At 36.0% G+C, this 13,975-nt stretch overlaps 2 protein-coding genes across 3 annotated transcripts; both read left to right on the top strand.

Annotated features, from left to right (window-relative positions):
* Positions 1–3,497: 3,497 nt before the first annotated feature.
* LOC126054616 (uncharacterized) lies at positions 3,498–6,338 on the top strand. Its single transcript, XM_064036449.1, has 3 exons — positions 3,498–3,767; positions 4,427–4,606; positions 5,100–6,338. Exons 2-3 carry the CDS (start codon positions 4,439–4,441, stop codon positions 6,180–6,182), a joined length of 1,251 nt encoding a protein of 416 aa, XP_063892519.1. The 5' UTR covers positions 3,498–3,767; positions 4,427–4,438; the 3' UTR covers positions 6,183–6,338.
* Positions 6,339–8,537: 2,199 nt separating this feature from the next.
* On the top strand, positions 8,538–13,965 carry LOC110374420 (uncharacterized). Of its 2 annotated transcripts, none has more exons than XM_064036668.1 (11): positions 8,538–8,752; positions 8,856–9,006; positions 9,253–9,315; positions 9,426–9,587; positions 9,846–9,974; positions 10,057–10,133; positions 10,210–10,299; positions 10,389–10,544; positions 10,764–10,903; positions 12,073–12,179; positions 13,787–13,965. In XM_064036668.1, the coding sequence occupies exons 2-11, from the start codon at positions 8,884–8,886 to the stop codon at positions 13,961–13,963; spliced, it is 1,224 nt and encodes a 407-aa protein (XP_063892738.1). In that variant the 5' UTR covers positions 8,538–8,752; positions 8,856–8,883; the 3' UTR covers positions 13,964–13,965. The 2 variants fall into 2 exon arrangements, with proteins under 2 accessions (XP_063892738.1, XP_021187795.1); XM_021332120.3 differs by having other exon boundaries at positions 8,859–9,006.
* The last annotated feature ends 10 nt before the right edge of the window (positions 13,966–13,975 follow it).

Consider the following 13,975-nt stretch of genomic DNA (forward strand, 5'->3'; position numbering starts at 1 on the left):
ACTAACATTCTTTCTAGCCATATCGAATTTCCGTCTCCTTCCTCCCTTCAAGCCGAACTCAAATTGAGTAAGTATACTTTTAAATATTTTTATTATTGTGCAGTACCCACCCTGATAATATTCTTAGTTTCAGATATTCAGCTGGCGAAATTTACTGATTATACCAGATATTCTGAGATACAAATCGATAGGGAGAATATCCATTATTAGTATTATATGCCATCACTTAGAGGCCAGTGTATTACGAACTCAAGAAATATGTATAAGAGGTTTAAGAAGTAGAAACGGTAAGTCTAGTTAATGTGTTGCTGAGAGGCATATTAGATCAAACATAGGCAATCTTAAAACTACTTAATTTTGTATTGCAGTTTGACTACTTATTTCAAAAATCGGTATTTACTGTTCCGATGTTTGGAAAAATCATCGAGCACCCTATTCATAGTGTTGTTTTTATTTCAGCTTTCTCTCGTCGATACATGAAAAATATCCACCGTCTCATATCAAATACTATGGAGCCCATGACAGTGTACAACTTGTTTCCTATTAACAATGTAGCTGTACAGTTTATAATAGTCACTACTCAATATTCTATTGTACTTTTTGAGTTTGCCTTCTGCCCGTCTCACTGAATTCATAAGAAGAATTGAACAACTGGAAGTCAGTTGTCAAAATTTTAAAGTGTTATGATCAAAGGTGGTAAAAATATCAAATGATGTGACTAATAAACTAATACTGTAATGATAGTGATGATGTTGATGTATAAATAAATAAATAAAATAGTTTGTATAATAAAATAATAGCCTTGACGGAATTTTCGGTGGAAAAGCCGAGCAACATTGCCTGGTTCCTATGGGCGAAACACTTTTTTATTAGTGCATTTGAAATGTATTTATTTAGCGGAATTAGAAATGCTATAAAAATTCATGTCAATTATTGTTATTGTGCTAAATAACGTTATTTCCTTCGAATAAAAACAATACATTTACAAATCGATACCTCTATTCATTTCTATCATTAACAACAATCCCAAACATTTGAACACAATGATTTATTACAGGAATATCGTGTGAACCACTAATAAAATACGTATTGTAGAGGCTTACGGGAGCTGTTGGAACATGCCGCTCAAAATTCAGAGGCGCATACTTGATGAGGCTGTGTGGGAACGGTGACAACCCGCGCACTTGCACTGCCACTGGTACCCTGGAGTGTCACGGCAAATATATTTAATTGTCACAGCACATATTATTTACCTGTATGTGCTGAACTAGTGGTGTGACGATCGAAATAGAGTAATTTGAGTAAATAGTAGTGGATAGTTAATATACCTATTAATTTAATGCGAAAAATAGATGGATAGATTTTTTTTTAATCAGCACAAACAAAAAGACAACAAAGATACACAATAAAAATAAAACAAAAAAAAGGTGCGTAAAAAAAGGAACATAAAATGCAAACAGAAATTAACGGCGCGTCGCAGTATGTCTTACAACCTGCTTAAAATAAGGTACAGAAATAATAATTTTATTGGATTTCAAATACTTTCATTGCTTTGCGGTAGGTCAAACTTATGAGTAATTATTTTTTCAGAGTTAAAAATAATATTTGAATATACTTACTCACATGTGAGTACCGACACCGATGACATGACATGTGATTCCGACGAAAACGTTAAACTCCTTATACTGGGGGTGATAATTAACACATTTCTACTAAATTCTTCTAGTTATATCAGAGTATACCATAAATATAAAATAAAAAAACGACGAATTGGAAAGCTCCTCCATTTTGAAAAGTCTATTAATGAGTTTACTTTACCGCTTTCTAAGAAAAACATATATGTATTTGTTGATTTCAAACACTTGCATTTGCAGTTTTTGGCTTGGATTTGGATTTAACAGTTATTATGGGGTTTCAAGCAGGCGGTACGCTCCAACCATCTTCTCTATTGAAATTGCAAGTGTAAGTGTTTTCTTTTGCAAAGACTTGTGGTTTATCAAATCTGATGTACTGGGGCTTGTCAAGTGTGTGTTCACAAACTGCTGACTGTCTGGAACGGCGGTGTTAGACGTCTCGATGTGTTCTTTTACGCCCTATGCTTCTTTTAGTTTGGCCTATGTATGAGAAACCACAATCAAAATCAAGTTTGTATACAAACCATATGTTTGTATGTGATAAAATCCGTAAAAAATATTTTTTTTCTTAGCTTATTTATTTATTTATTCTTTATTGCACACATAAATACAGAGAGACACACTGAATACAGAGAGATAATGTACAATGGCGAGCTTAACCCAGTGGTGGGTTGGGTCTTAGCTCTTCAAAACAAATACTACATTAGTCTACATTTAGACTACATCGTAGTTGTTAACTAAAATAATTCTAGTGTTCTAATGCGCCTTCTTAAACAAGAGACAGCAAGGTGCAACAATGAACACGCGCAATTACTCATACGTCGCGACAAAAGCGTATTCCGTGCGGCTTCATTGTCGCGCGACTCTTGACGCGTGCAACATTGACGGAGCAGACAGACTTGTAACTGCATAATGCCGTCAATTCTAAGTTAGAGCTGTAAATAAAATTTAATATAAGGTTTAGGAAGGATGGGAAATTGTTGTAAAGGACTGTGGGGGATTTTCCAAAGTTTTTGGTATGATAACATTGCCCATCATTATCTAAAATAAAACTAGAATGTAATCTTAATAATAGATACACAATTAGAACTTTATTTAAAGAATTTTGTCAAAGAACAAATCATTACTTTTTTCAGAACACATGATACCAGGTTCAACAATAGCTGTCGTAAAAACACCATTTAGGGTACCTATGTGCTTTGGTACTCCTTTAATATCCCCACTTGTTACTAAGTATCTTGTTAATTGGTTCGATAATAGAAAATTAGACTCGACTGGTATCTGAAAATCTTTCTACACCCAAACATTTTTTCCTACTACATATAAAAGCTAAAGCGAGTTCCCTAAAACCGCAGTGCTCCGCTAAGAATATTGACAGTGTTTTGTTCTTTACCCTAAACAGTAGGTAGGTGCCGTGAGATGCACGGACGGACAAAAAGCCGGCCCCCGAGCAAACACACGCCGTTTACTGACCATACGTGCATCAATCGTATGGAGCGAAGAACGAACTGGGATGTGGATGTGGTAAATGTGTACATATTGTAATTTTGAGAGCAGTTTTGGGGTAATTTTTAAAGAAACTTGCTGATCTATGATAACAATAGCTTTATAATGAAGCTAGTATAGTAGATAATGTTTCTTTTGAATAGTAGGTATTATTTACTAAGTTTAATTTACATTACAAGAATATATGGAAAAAATACAAACTGGTACATAGATCTTTAACATTATTAAGTTACACTTAATTTGGAGTCACCACACCGTGAAACAGAAACACGGCGCAGCATTACACAAATTGCCAGAAAATATGGGAACATTCTATTGTTAAGAATTAATATATTTACACAGGTATACCACCTCCAGAGCCTTACATACCGTATCCGATACAAGTCACAAGTTAAATTAGTAACATTTTTAGTATTCAGTGTGCGCGGTGTTGGTTTTTTCGCTCCCAATGTGAACCACTCGTGTGTGCTCGCCCCTGTATCGAGTGTGTTAGTGATACGAGTACGAGTATGTACCAGGGAGTTCCAGGTTTACTTACTTAGTGATATTGAAAGTCACCACACTAGATTGGAAATACCAGGCCAGGAGAAGGCTTAATGGAAAAACGATAATTCGCTTTGATATAAGGTACCTACAACCTTTTTTTTGCAAAAGATAACTCAAATTAACTCGCTTTAAAACTAAGCAGTTCATCTATAATCTATAAAAATAATAGATTAATTAATCAGAAACGAATACATGTTGTGTTAGACATAAAACTCGCATTTGTTTTCAGATAGTACGTTACCTACAAACTGACATGCATACAATTAATACTGAATAACGTAAACCTAAACCAATGACTAGTTTAAATTGAATGTTACGTTATTATATATTTATTACGTTATTACTTCAGAATTTAATTTAACCTCAAAACAATAGAACAAAGTTGTCTAATAGTATTTTGTACCTTATATGTAATAATAATATGTACATGCTATTAAACTTCTTACAAATTGTTTTACACGAATTACCTTAACACAACAAATATCTGAGGATTCCGCTATACCTCACAAGTGAGCAGTTTTAAGGTGAACCTGCCTCATTCAATGTATATATTTTTGCCCACTGAACCCTTTATTATTTCATACCAATATAGTGAAACAAATTTCAATTTAGAAACCATGCTTTCTAAAATCAATTTCTTTTACACGAGTAATTTACTGCAGTATTTATTAAAACATGTAAATCCTACCTAATATAACGCACTGATATCGAATCTAAAGTAGATCACTTTGATTTTGTAGGATCTTAGTGCAATGGGATTTAAAATAGTACTTTTAATATGTATCGGCGTCACAATGGTTCCGGTAGTGACAGGCAGCGTTTGGGAATTTGGCTCCGACAATAATCCAATGGCGGAAATAATATCCGAGATCCACGGAAAATTCTCATTAATTGGAAAAACTCAAGACATATACCTAGATGTAAGTAACCTTCCACTGTTTCACTCGTTGACATAAATAACAATGTATTAGTGTATTTATTTTATTAATATTTTTCTTTTAACTTTAACGGATTTTATCGCGATTATATTAATATTATTAAATCTCGAAGTTTCGGATCCTTAACAGTATCCATGGTAACGGGCAGTCAGAGGGGTTAAATAATATTAATATAACTGCGATAAAATCCGTAAAATTAGTTTTATTTAAATGTCTGATATTCGCGTAAGTGTCAGCAATAAATAATATTTTTCTGTTTCATACTTACCTACTAGTTTTACCTCCAATCCTGTTTCCTACCTCATTGGTCTTCATTACAAAATCGTTAAAATCTATGGCCAAAAATAGAACAATAGAAACATTATATACAATCTTTAATTCAAATTCATTTTTCTTATCGACAGTTATCATGGGTTAATAGGGTAAATATAGGGTAAACTTCCAGTTTTTTATATTTAGTTCGTTTGCTTTTCAGGTACCACCATGCAGAGTGATTACTTATGTGAAAGTGCTTTCGAATAACTACCTTTCAACGCCAAAGGTATATTATGACCAATATAACCACGTAGTAAGAATACAATATGGCCTCTTCCAGTTCCATCCATCAACCTTTATCATAATTACAAAAGGTGCTGTGAGACCAGGCTGTGATCCAAGCCCAGGAATAGCACAGGGTCCACCTATACAACAGGCTCCACAGGACCCAACCATACAACAGGTTCCACAGTTTCCGCCTATACAACAGGCTTCACAGGGCCCAACCATACAACAGGTTCCACAGGGTCCCCCTATACAACAGGCTCCACAGAACCCAACCATACAACAGGTTCCACAGGGTCCGCCTATACAACAGGCTCCACAGGGCCCAACCATACAACAGGTTCCACAGGGTCCCCCTATACAACAGGCTCCACAGGACCCAACCATACAACAGGTTCCACAGGGTCCGCCTATACAACAGGCTCCACAGGGCCCAACCATACAACAGGTTCCACAGGGTCCCCCTATACAACAGGCTCCACAGGACCCAACCATACAACAGGTTCCACAGGGTCCGCCTATACAACAGGCTTCACAGGACCCAACCATACAACAGGTTCCACAGGACCCAACCACGCAACAGGTTCCACAGGACCCAACCATACAACAGCTTCCACAGGACCAAGCCATACAACAGGATTCGCAGGACCCAACCATACGACAGGTTTCACAGGACCAAGCCATACAACAAATTCCACAGGGCCCACCCATAAACCAGGTCCCAATAGACGTGCGCTTAAAACAATTTCCAGAAATCCTTTCCGAACTAAGGTTCACAGAGGATATGCTACTCCAGCCAACATGGACCAGTCATAAGCTTGAACATCGATATGGCGATCATGATACACAACTATATCAAGATTTGCAAAACGCACAGTATACGATAAGCGCACAGGATTCACAAAATACAGAATATACAATAAGCGCACAAGATGAACTGAATTCCCTACGCAAACTGAACAAAATTAATCTTATGAACAAAATATTAGCCCAGCGATCAGGTCGTAGACTCATTTAGTCAGCAAACACCTAAATCTATTAATTAGAAATGTAAAGTTTTAGACACTGACAATAACTATTCAATAGACTACCAATTAGTCATTTGTTGTCCCGATTTCACTATACGAACTGATCTCGGTCATATAAGATTACGGGCGTGAACTGGGATATGCTGATAAATAGGTAAGATAATATAATAATAATAAAAAAACTATTATCATTTTGACTTTTTTTTATGTCATAAAACCTGCAACACTTGCCACTGATGTAATTTCTATTGTATGGACTGGTATTAAAACAATAAGAAAGGTGAGTGTTTGAACTCTAATAAAGGACAGAGTACAAAAATATGTGGGATAGTGACTTCCGATAAGTAATGATACAAACAGTATCGTAACCTGAATTATCTTAACTTTTCAGGTAAGTATAGCGATATAAGAAAATTCATTTTCATTTGTAAGGAGTGTCTCAAGGCTCTACGGGACCTACGTAGGTGCATACATAGGCAATGATCAGAACTAACATTCAGTTTGACGAGAACTATACCAAATGCATTGTTTAGTCTGCAGAATGGTTTAAAAGCTAAAGACATCTGCTAAAAATCCTGTTAAGTTAGCTCACAAAAAAAGTTTTTGGAAACCTACATGTTTTTCTTGAGAGTATTGCTGATTTCGATCAGATTAACTTTAACCATAACAAATTTAACAATTACAAATTCAAAGTATTACATTCAATTCAATTATAACTACATTCAATTGAATTGGCATATGAGTTATCACTATGTACATATATTATGTACGATTAAAAAAGCTAATGTACAGATTAACAGTACATGGCTGCAAATTCTAATGTTTATATAAAAGAAAGGTGGTTTCGTCTATTCTGATTTACTAATTGTAGTTTTCGGTGGGTTGTAGTGCAATGGAATTTCGTACAAAATGTTTACTTTTCATACTCCTGTCTTCAACTCCGCTCCTAACGGCAGCACGCAATACTCATGTCTATAAGTTTGGTACTCCAAATTTACCTGGAACTGTCCTAGTGGCTCATACGAAGGGAACAATGGCACATTTTGATCACACAAAGCGTATCCAACTTTATGTAAGTAAAGTCAATATGTATTATTCTGCGTCTTATTTTCGTATATTTTGACCACTTGCTATCTTAACTGATCTAGGCTTATCCCAACAATGTTGGGGTCGACTTGCGGTCAACTGGATGCAGCTGAGTACCAGATGATAAGACGGTCACCAATCCACAAATCAAGGAATTCTAGAATGATCAATTAGTCTACATTAAAGTTCATTAATTTTGGTATTTCAGAATTAACTTAAGCACGATCAGCCCTGTTTGATTAAGAACATTAGTCCCTTCTGGAATAAATATTCCGTATCTTCATTATCACAGAGTGATTCGTTATTCTGGATTACCAGAAGTTTAAACCCGTTCTCTTCTCATTAACCTGTAAACTTATTAATTTCAGGTGCCACCATGTTATATGCCGACCTACGTTCAAGTGGAGGTAACGAATTATCTGGCCACTCCAGATGTGCAGTACAACTCTAGGACTCGCTCAGTGACCATCCATTACAAAACGTGGCAAAGCAGTAAGTCGTCGTATAATATACTAGTGCAAGGTGCATTAGTAGTTGGCTGTGGTGTCCAGAAACCCAGGGACGCATGGATAAAACATAGAAGAGATGGCACGGATAGTAATGAAAATGACACGGATAAGAAATGAAGATATAACTAACAAATAAAGGTCTATTTGCTAAAACGGTTTTATTTCAACACTCTATTAACAAGATTGGGAAAAGGCTCGGAGGATGATGATGATATTAACAAGATTTTCAATGGACTCTTCCTACCTACTGCAGATCATCTTCAGAATTGTCTCCTCGCAATATGATGAACAAAATATTGTAGGGAATAAACTAATTTTCTTCTGTGTCTAAGGTGTTCTGGTTTTACCACGGTTTTACATTGAACCTGATGCTTACAAAATGGAGCAAGATAAAAGGAAGAATGAATTCATTTCCACGCAATCGAAAAGTGAAACTTGCAAACATTTGTAGGTTTAGTAGCCTAATTTATTTACATAATATATATAAAAAATATAGTTGAAGCATGAATTTTAAATTCAATCTATTCGTAGGTTATGCTATAATAATACGGCAATGTCGCTAGAGCTAAGATAAATTCTCACACTTGCCCCATCCAGACACAATGAAATAAATTTCCTGACAAAAAACTAGGTTCAAGAATTTTAAGTTTTTCAAAGTCAGAAACGAAAAATGGTGACTCGTGTTGTATCAAACCTTCTTTCTTCTATTATTTCAAGCAGTAGAGGAACCAAAAATGTATCGTGTCTATTAACGATAAAAATTGAAATGACAACATCTTTCAAAAGTGGAGATTGGGAGACCTACGATTTTATTTAAATTTCTTAAGTGAATCAAACATGTTTAGTTGACTGTATTTAACGTACAGAAAACTAGCCTCTTCTGTACGTTTACTGAGAAAAGTCGTATTCTAAATTAAGCATTTCGGTAATACACATTTAATTAGTTTTAGTAGGTACGATCAACAGTAAGTTTTGAATGTTTTTATCCACATGACTTTGTAACTTCACATTTACTTACTCATAAGTACTTCATAGGTACTTATTTACTTTATACATATTTCTATTAAGCAGTTAAAAGATCCGAAAGCCTTGAACGATGCATCCTTTGCGCGAACGAAACTGCGACAAATTGTTGGAGAACCCACTCCTGCGCACACCGCCGCCAGAGCCTGAGAAACCGAGGCCGCCACGCGTGCGCAAACCACGACAATTTAAACTTGTAACTTTTTTCTTTTCTTTATATTTTCAAATATCTTTATTTTAATGGTATTATAATAGCTGTGTCTCGCAGTTTCTAACCTAGACAGAATATAGCCTATGTAACTCCGGGATAGTCTATTTGGACACAGTGGAACAATTTTCCAAATGGCCTCAGATATTACATATGTACCTATATCAATGTATTATTTAGTATTGAATGATATTAACTTCGTTACATCTTAACTTACTTATCATTTTTTTCCAGCCACCAAAATTTGACTTAGTACCAAAGGAATTTTATTCATGCTGGTGCAACCATCTAAAAGAGGTACACACATTCAATAATACTATTTTTCGAAGTAAACACGAACTAATAGGTACGATGTAACTTAAGACGCAACTCAGTAAACTCAATTCCTAAATATAATTCTGATGCAGTTACAAATGGCGAAACACAAAGTGGACGACAGCCCACCGGAGCTGTTCCCGGAGCTGTACCTGAAGCCGAGGAGATTGGACTTCTACGCACTGCAGCTCGAGGATACCATGAACGTCAACAAGGAACTGCTCAAGAGAATCAATCTTATACAACGAACCGGGGTATTTTACATTATATTTATAGCCTTAAATCATTAAATCGAGAATCGTCATCATCTCTCGAGCTTTTTCCTAACTATGTTGGGGTTGGCTTCCAGTCTACAGGATGCAGTGAGTACCAGTGTTTTACAAGGAGTGACTGCCTATCTGATCTCCTCAACCCAGTTTACCCGGGAAATCCAATACCCCTTGGTAAGGACTGGTGTCAGATTTTTTTGGTCTGCCTCTTTTGATGTAGTTTTATGAGATATATATTTCCAGGGCTACGTGGACTGCTGGATGCCCGAACCGAGCAACCAATACAATAAGCTACTCTGCAAGCAACGGCAGCGAGATCTGAACGAAATACAGAAGGCCAACTTTTACTTCTATTCTAGACTTCTTATTGCTGTTAGTTCTCCATTTATTTGCTATTAATATCATCAGGTTTATGCTTGTGTAGGTATATTATTTCAAATTGAATTTTCCACAGAGATCTGAGCAACTTCTTACTAAAGAATTGGATGCAGCATGGAAGGATACAAGACATAAACTTATTTTGGGCGCATCGTGAGTACCACGTTAGCTCTCTATGTCCTTGAAAACGTTTTCATCTTACATATATTGTTCACGTATCTTTTTCCAGGTTGCCATTTATCTTGTTCAAAACGGGCAGAATAGATCGTGATATGAAAGATCCTGCAATGGATAAGCCACCAAACGTTGTTAGACCCAGGTAAGTCAGTAAGAATGTTATCATTTCTGAAAACTTAAGCTGATACTCATTAGAAGAATAATTTTAAGTGTAACTCCTTATTATTTTAGGGTATCTTTGGATATCTGGGTTCGCGGTGGATCGAAGATCGGGAAAGTACAAATCGAGCTCTTTACGGATATAGTGCCGCAAACTTGCCAATTGTTCTTGAACCTCGTCAAAGGAGATGGAGCGGGGCATGCTTACAGCGGCACCAGATTCTTTAGGTTTGTAAACTTGGAAACCATATACATGCGATAAAATCATGTAGAAGAGATTTTATTTGTAGTCTAGCTTCCAGCCATTCAATCCAGCCGTTCAAACATGATGGCGGGACCAAGGGATATAGGGATTAATTTTGATATATGTAGATTTCAAGTTCTTAAGAGCGCTTCAGGGTTTTGAAAAACAAGGTATTATCTTATGTAAGATTATTTTGTATATAGGATAGTTCCTGATCTGTACTGCCGCGGCGGTGACGTCACTAAAGACAATGGCTTCGGCTTGTATGTACCGAACTCTGAAGGCGAGGCGCCGGGCATACCGATGGGAGCGGAGGGTTTCACTTTGAATCATACTGTGCCAGGTAACACACACTTGAGTTTGCTTTCTTATAAGAATAAAAGCTATCGAATGAGATGTCTAGTTGGCCAAAATAGGAACTAATGTTTGTCAGTAATTTAGGCCAATACTACTACTACAGAGAACCAATAGGACATTTATCGTAAGGTAGGTTTATAAATTCAAAAATGTTTGCCACTTTTATGTTTAAAGGACCATGGGCAAAAATGTATGAAGCCTGGGCTCACCCACCAACAGAGATGAGACCACTTTGAATATACTTGTTAAGCACTAAATATAAAGATTTAAACTCATTTTTGAGAAGAATCCATGGGGTTATTTTGCTATAAATATTTTTCTCCGACCATAAATAAACTAATATTCTGCAAAAAGTTGTGCTGTTATGGCATTGTAGGTTTTGTTATTGAACGCCTTTAACTAGTTTTAATTCCAGGTTTAATGTATACATGAAAAAAAAAACAGCTGCTATCAGTTAAAAATATTTTTGTTAACATTTCAATCAATATCAATAATAATGTCATCTAAATATCCTGCCGGTGGATTAAATTGTGTGTGCCTGCCTAACCCTAGATATCATATTATTGAAATGATATTAGCACAACTTCCTACTGTGCGTCTACCTGTTAGACACGAGCAGTAATACTGAGCGATGGCATCTCGACACATTTCGTTTATGTTAACCAGAATGTATACGTAATATGAACGTGCACGAACATGTCTTGACTATATCCTTCCTCTTAATAGCCAAATCGGTCTAGGAGTCTCCGAGTAATCGGTGAACATACAAAAAAAAAGAAAAAAAAAGATCTGACGAATTGAGAACCTCCTCCTTTTTAAGAAGTCGGTTAATAATATAAATCCTGCGAATTAAGCGCACTACGACTCCTAACAATCGTCTTTTTCTACAAAACCTATTTAGGTGCATATCTTTTTTTTGCCATGGAATTGAAGGTAGTGCCCATAGTAACAATTTTAGTACAAACAAAAACCTTCACAACGGCATATGCTATAACTCTGTTGGACAATGAGCCCAATTTGTCTCATGGTCCTTTGTCACCTAATGTTACCGTGACGTGTATAATTTGAGGAGTATTGGAGACATTTGAAAGAAAATCCCTTCTATCTTAAAATTACAACACAACACTGTTAAAAACCTTAATTCTATGCCTTCAGGAGTATTATCCATGGCTGTTACTGGTGATGATGAGGTCACCGGACAGTTTAACATTATATTCAAGCCGTTACCACAATTTGATAAGAAGCACGTCGTGTTCGGCAGAGTAAGTATTCCTTTAGCAAAGAAGTTTGCATTACAAGTTGTTTCGTTATCGGCAATAAACTTCAATACTTTATCCGCAATACATATACCTACTGTACGTTTGAAGTCAAAAATCGCCCACAATTTGATGAAATAAAAAAAATATATAAGTATAAAGACATTCGATGATATTAATCTATAGACATGTAGGTACTGTAAACAGCTCACAAGCATCTTCTTGCTAAATAATGTAGGTGTTACCGGCCGAACCCGATTTTAGGATAAACCAGTTTTGCCTAGGCTCAACTAGTTCTTCCTATAAGCGTTAGGATTAACTAGTATAGCCTAGTCCAAACTAATTTGTCCTAAGCCCGATAGGACGGACCAGTTTAGGCTAGGCAAAACTAGTTGATCCTAATATCAATACGCACACTCTAGGATAAACTGGTATGGCCTAGTCTAAACAATAAACAAAGGTGATCTCAGAAACATCATTGGAGTTATTCTTCAGAAAAATGATGAAGGTTTATACAAAGTTGGCACCAAACACGGTGTACTTCAGAAACTATATTGGAGGTATTATTTTTTCACTTATCTATCTTTCTAGATCATTAATGATATTTTAAAGTAACTAATATGTTTTTTTTAGATCAGAATTCGGCATTTGTAGTCAAAATTTTTAGAGGTGCTACCTCTAAAAAATTTGTGACCAAGACCAAATGTAAACCAAGACTCTGAAATATCGTTGAGAACTGCAGCCACGAAACATTCTGTTGGATCAGGCCAAGGTTTTGTGAGATGCAGCTGCAACAAGAACTGTTCCACAAACAGATGCCAGTGCAAGAAGGCAATGATACTCTGCAATTCTAAGTGCCACCAAAGCAAACCGTGTAAAAATAAATAATAATTTTAATAATTAACATAATACTCGTATGATTATTTGTTATAGTGTGATTGTTTGTATTACCAATTATTATCCATAACTTTTAGCGACAGCAATTTTAATTTGAGATTTGATTATTGCTTTTATTAAAAAAAAATACTTACCTATTATTTGTTAGTTTGCTACATATATGTAGTATGATTGTTCGTATTATCAATTTATCCACAACGACGAATCATTATAGTTTAATAAAGATGATTATTTTTCTAAACACGGAGTAGTTTATTTAGTTCATCTATTTATTTAGACTTTTAGATATGTATATGTTTTGACTAGGCTATACCAGTTTATCCTAGAGTGTGCGTACTTATATCAGGATCAACTAGTTTTGCCTAGCCTAAACTGGTCCGTCCTATCGGGCTTAGGACAAATTAGTTTGGACTAGGCTATACTAGTTAATCCTAACGCTTATAGGAGGAACTAGTTGAGCCTAGGCAAAACTGGTTTGTCCTAAAATCGGGTTCGGCCGGTAACATAGGTATGATAGTAACACGTTACTAAACACGCTTAGAAGTAAATTATGATAATATCATCAAATTATAACCGTTAAGTATCTGAGTACCTATTCATATTTGGTTCTTCTTGTATGGAATAGCAGTACCAGTGTTTGTTTCATTTTATACGGATTAGCCTCATACTCTTACAAAGAATTATTAAAAAAACTAAATAAGCATTTTTAACACTAGATTATAGCTGGGCCAGCCCCTACTTTGGAACGTATCAGCGCGCTAGGGCTGCCTCTCGGCACCACGACCTCAGATTGCATCATTCGCTCGTGCGGTTGGTACACCCGCAGCGGACTGTACCGGGAGGGCAGCCCTAACACTATCAAGTTCCCGCCAAGACGGAAGCCCAAGAAATGAACAAATTAATAC

The sequence above is a fragment of the Helicoverpa armigera genome, chromosome 10 (assembly GCF_030705265.1).
Source record: "Helicoverpa armigera isolate CAAS_96S chromosome 10, ASM3070526v1, whole genome shotgun sequence".
Taxonomy (NCBI): domain Eukaryota; kingdom Metazoa; phylum Arthropoda; class Insecta; order Lepidoptera; family Noctuidae; genus Helicoverpa; species Helicoverpa armigera.

Bases quoted from the DNA above. Each gene is read 5' to 3' on its own strand.
- LOC126054616 (XM_064036449.1), top strand. From the start codon at position 4,439: ATGGGATTTAAAATAGTACTTTTAATATGTATCGGCGTCACAATGGTT. The intron at 4,607-5,099 runs GTAAGTAACCTT...TTTGCTTTTCAG, and splicing joins CTCAAGACATATACCTAGAT to GTACCACCATGCAGAGTGAT.
- LOC110374420 (XM_064036668.1), top strand. From the start codon at position 8,884: ATGCATCCTTTGCGCGAACGAAACTGCGACAAATTGTTGGAGAACCCA. The intron at 9,316-9,425 runs GTACACACATTC...ATTCTGATGCAG, and splicing joins GGTGCAACCATCTAAAAGAG to TTACAAATGGCGAAACACAA. The intron at 10,904-12,072 runs GTAACACACACT...CTATGCCTTCAG, and splicing joins TTTGAATCATACTGTGCCAG to GAGTATTATCCATGGCTGTT.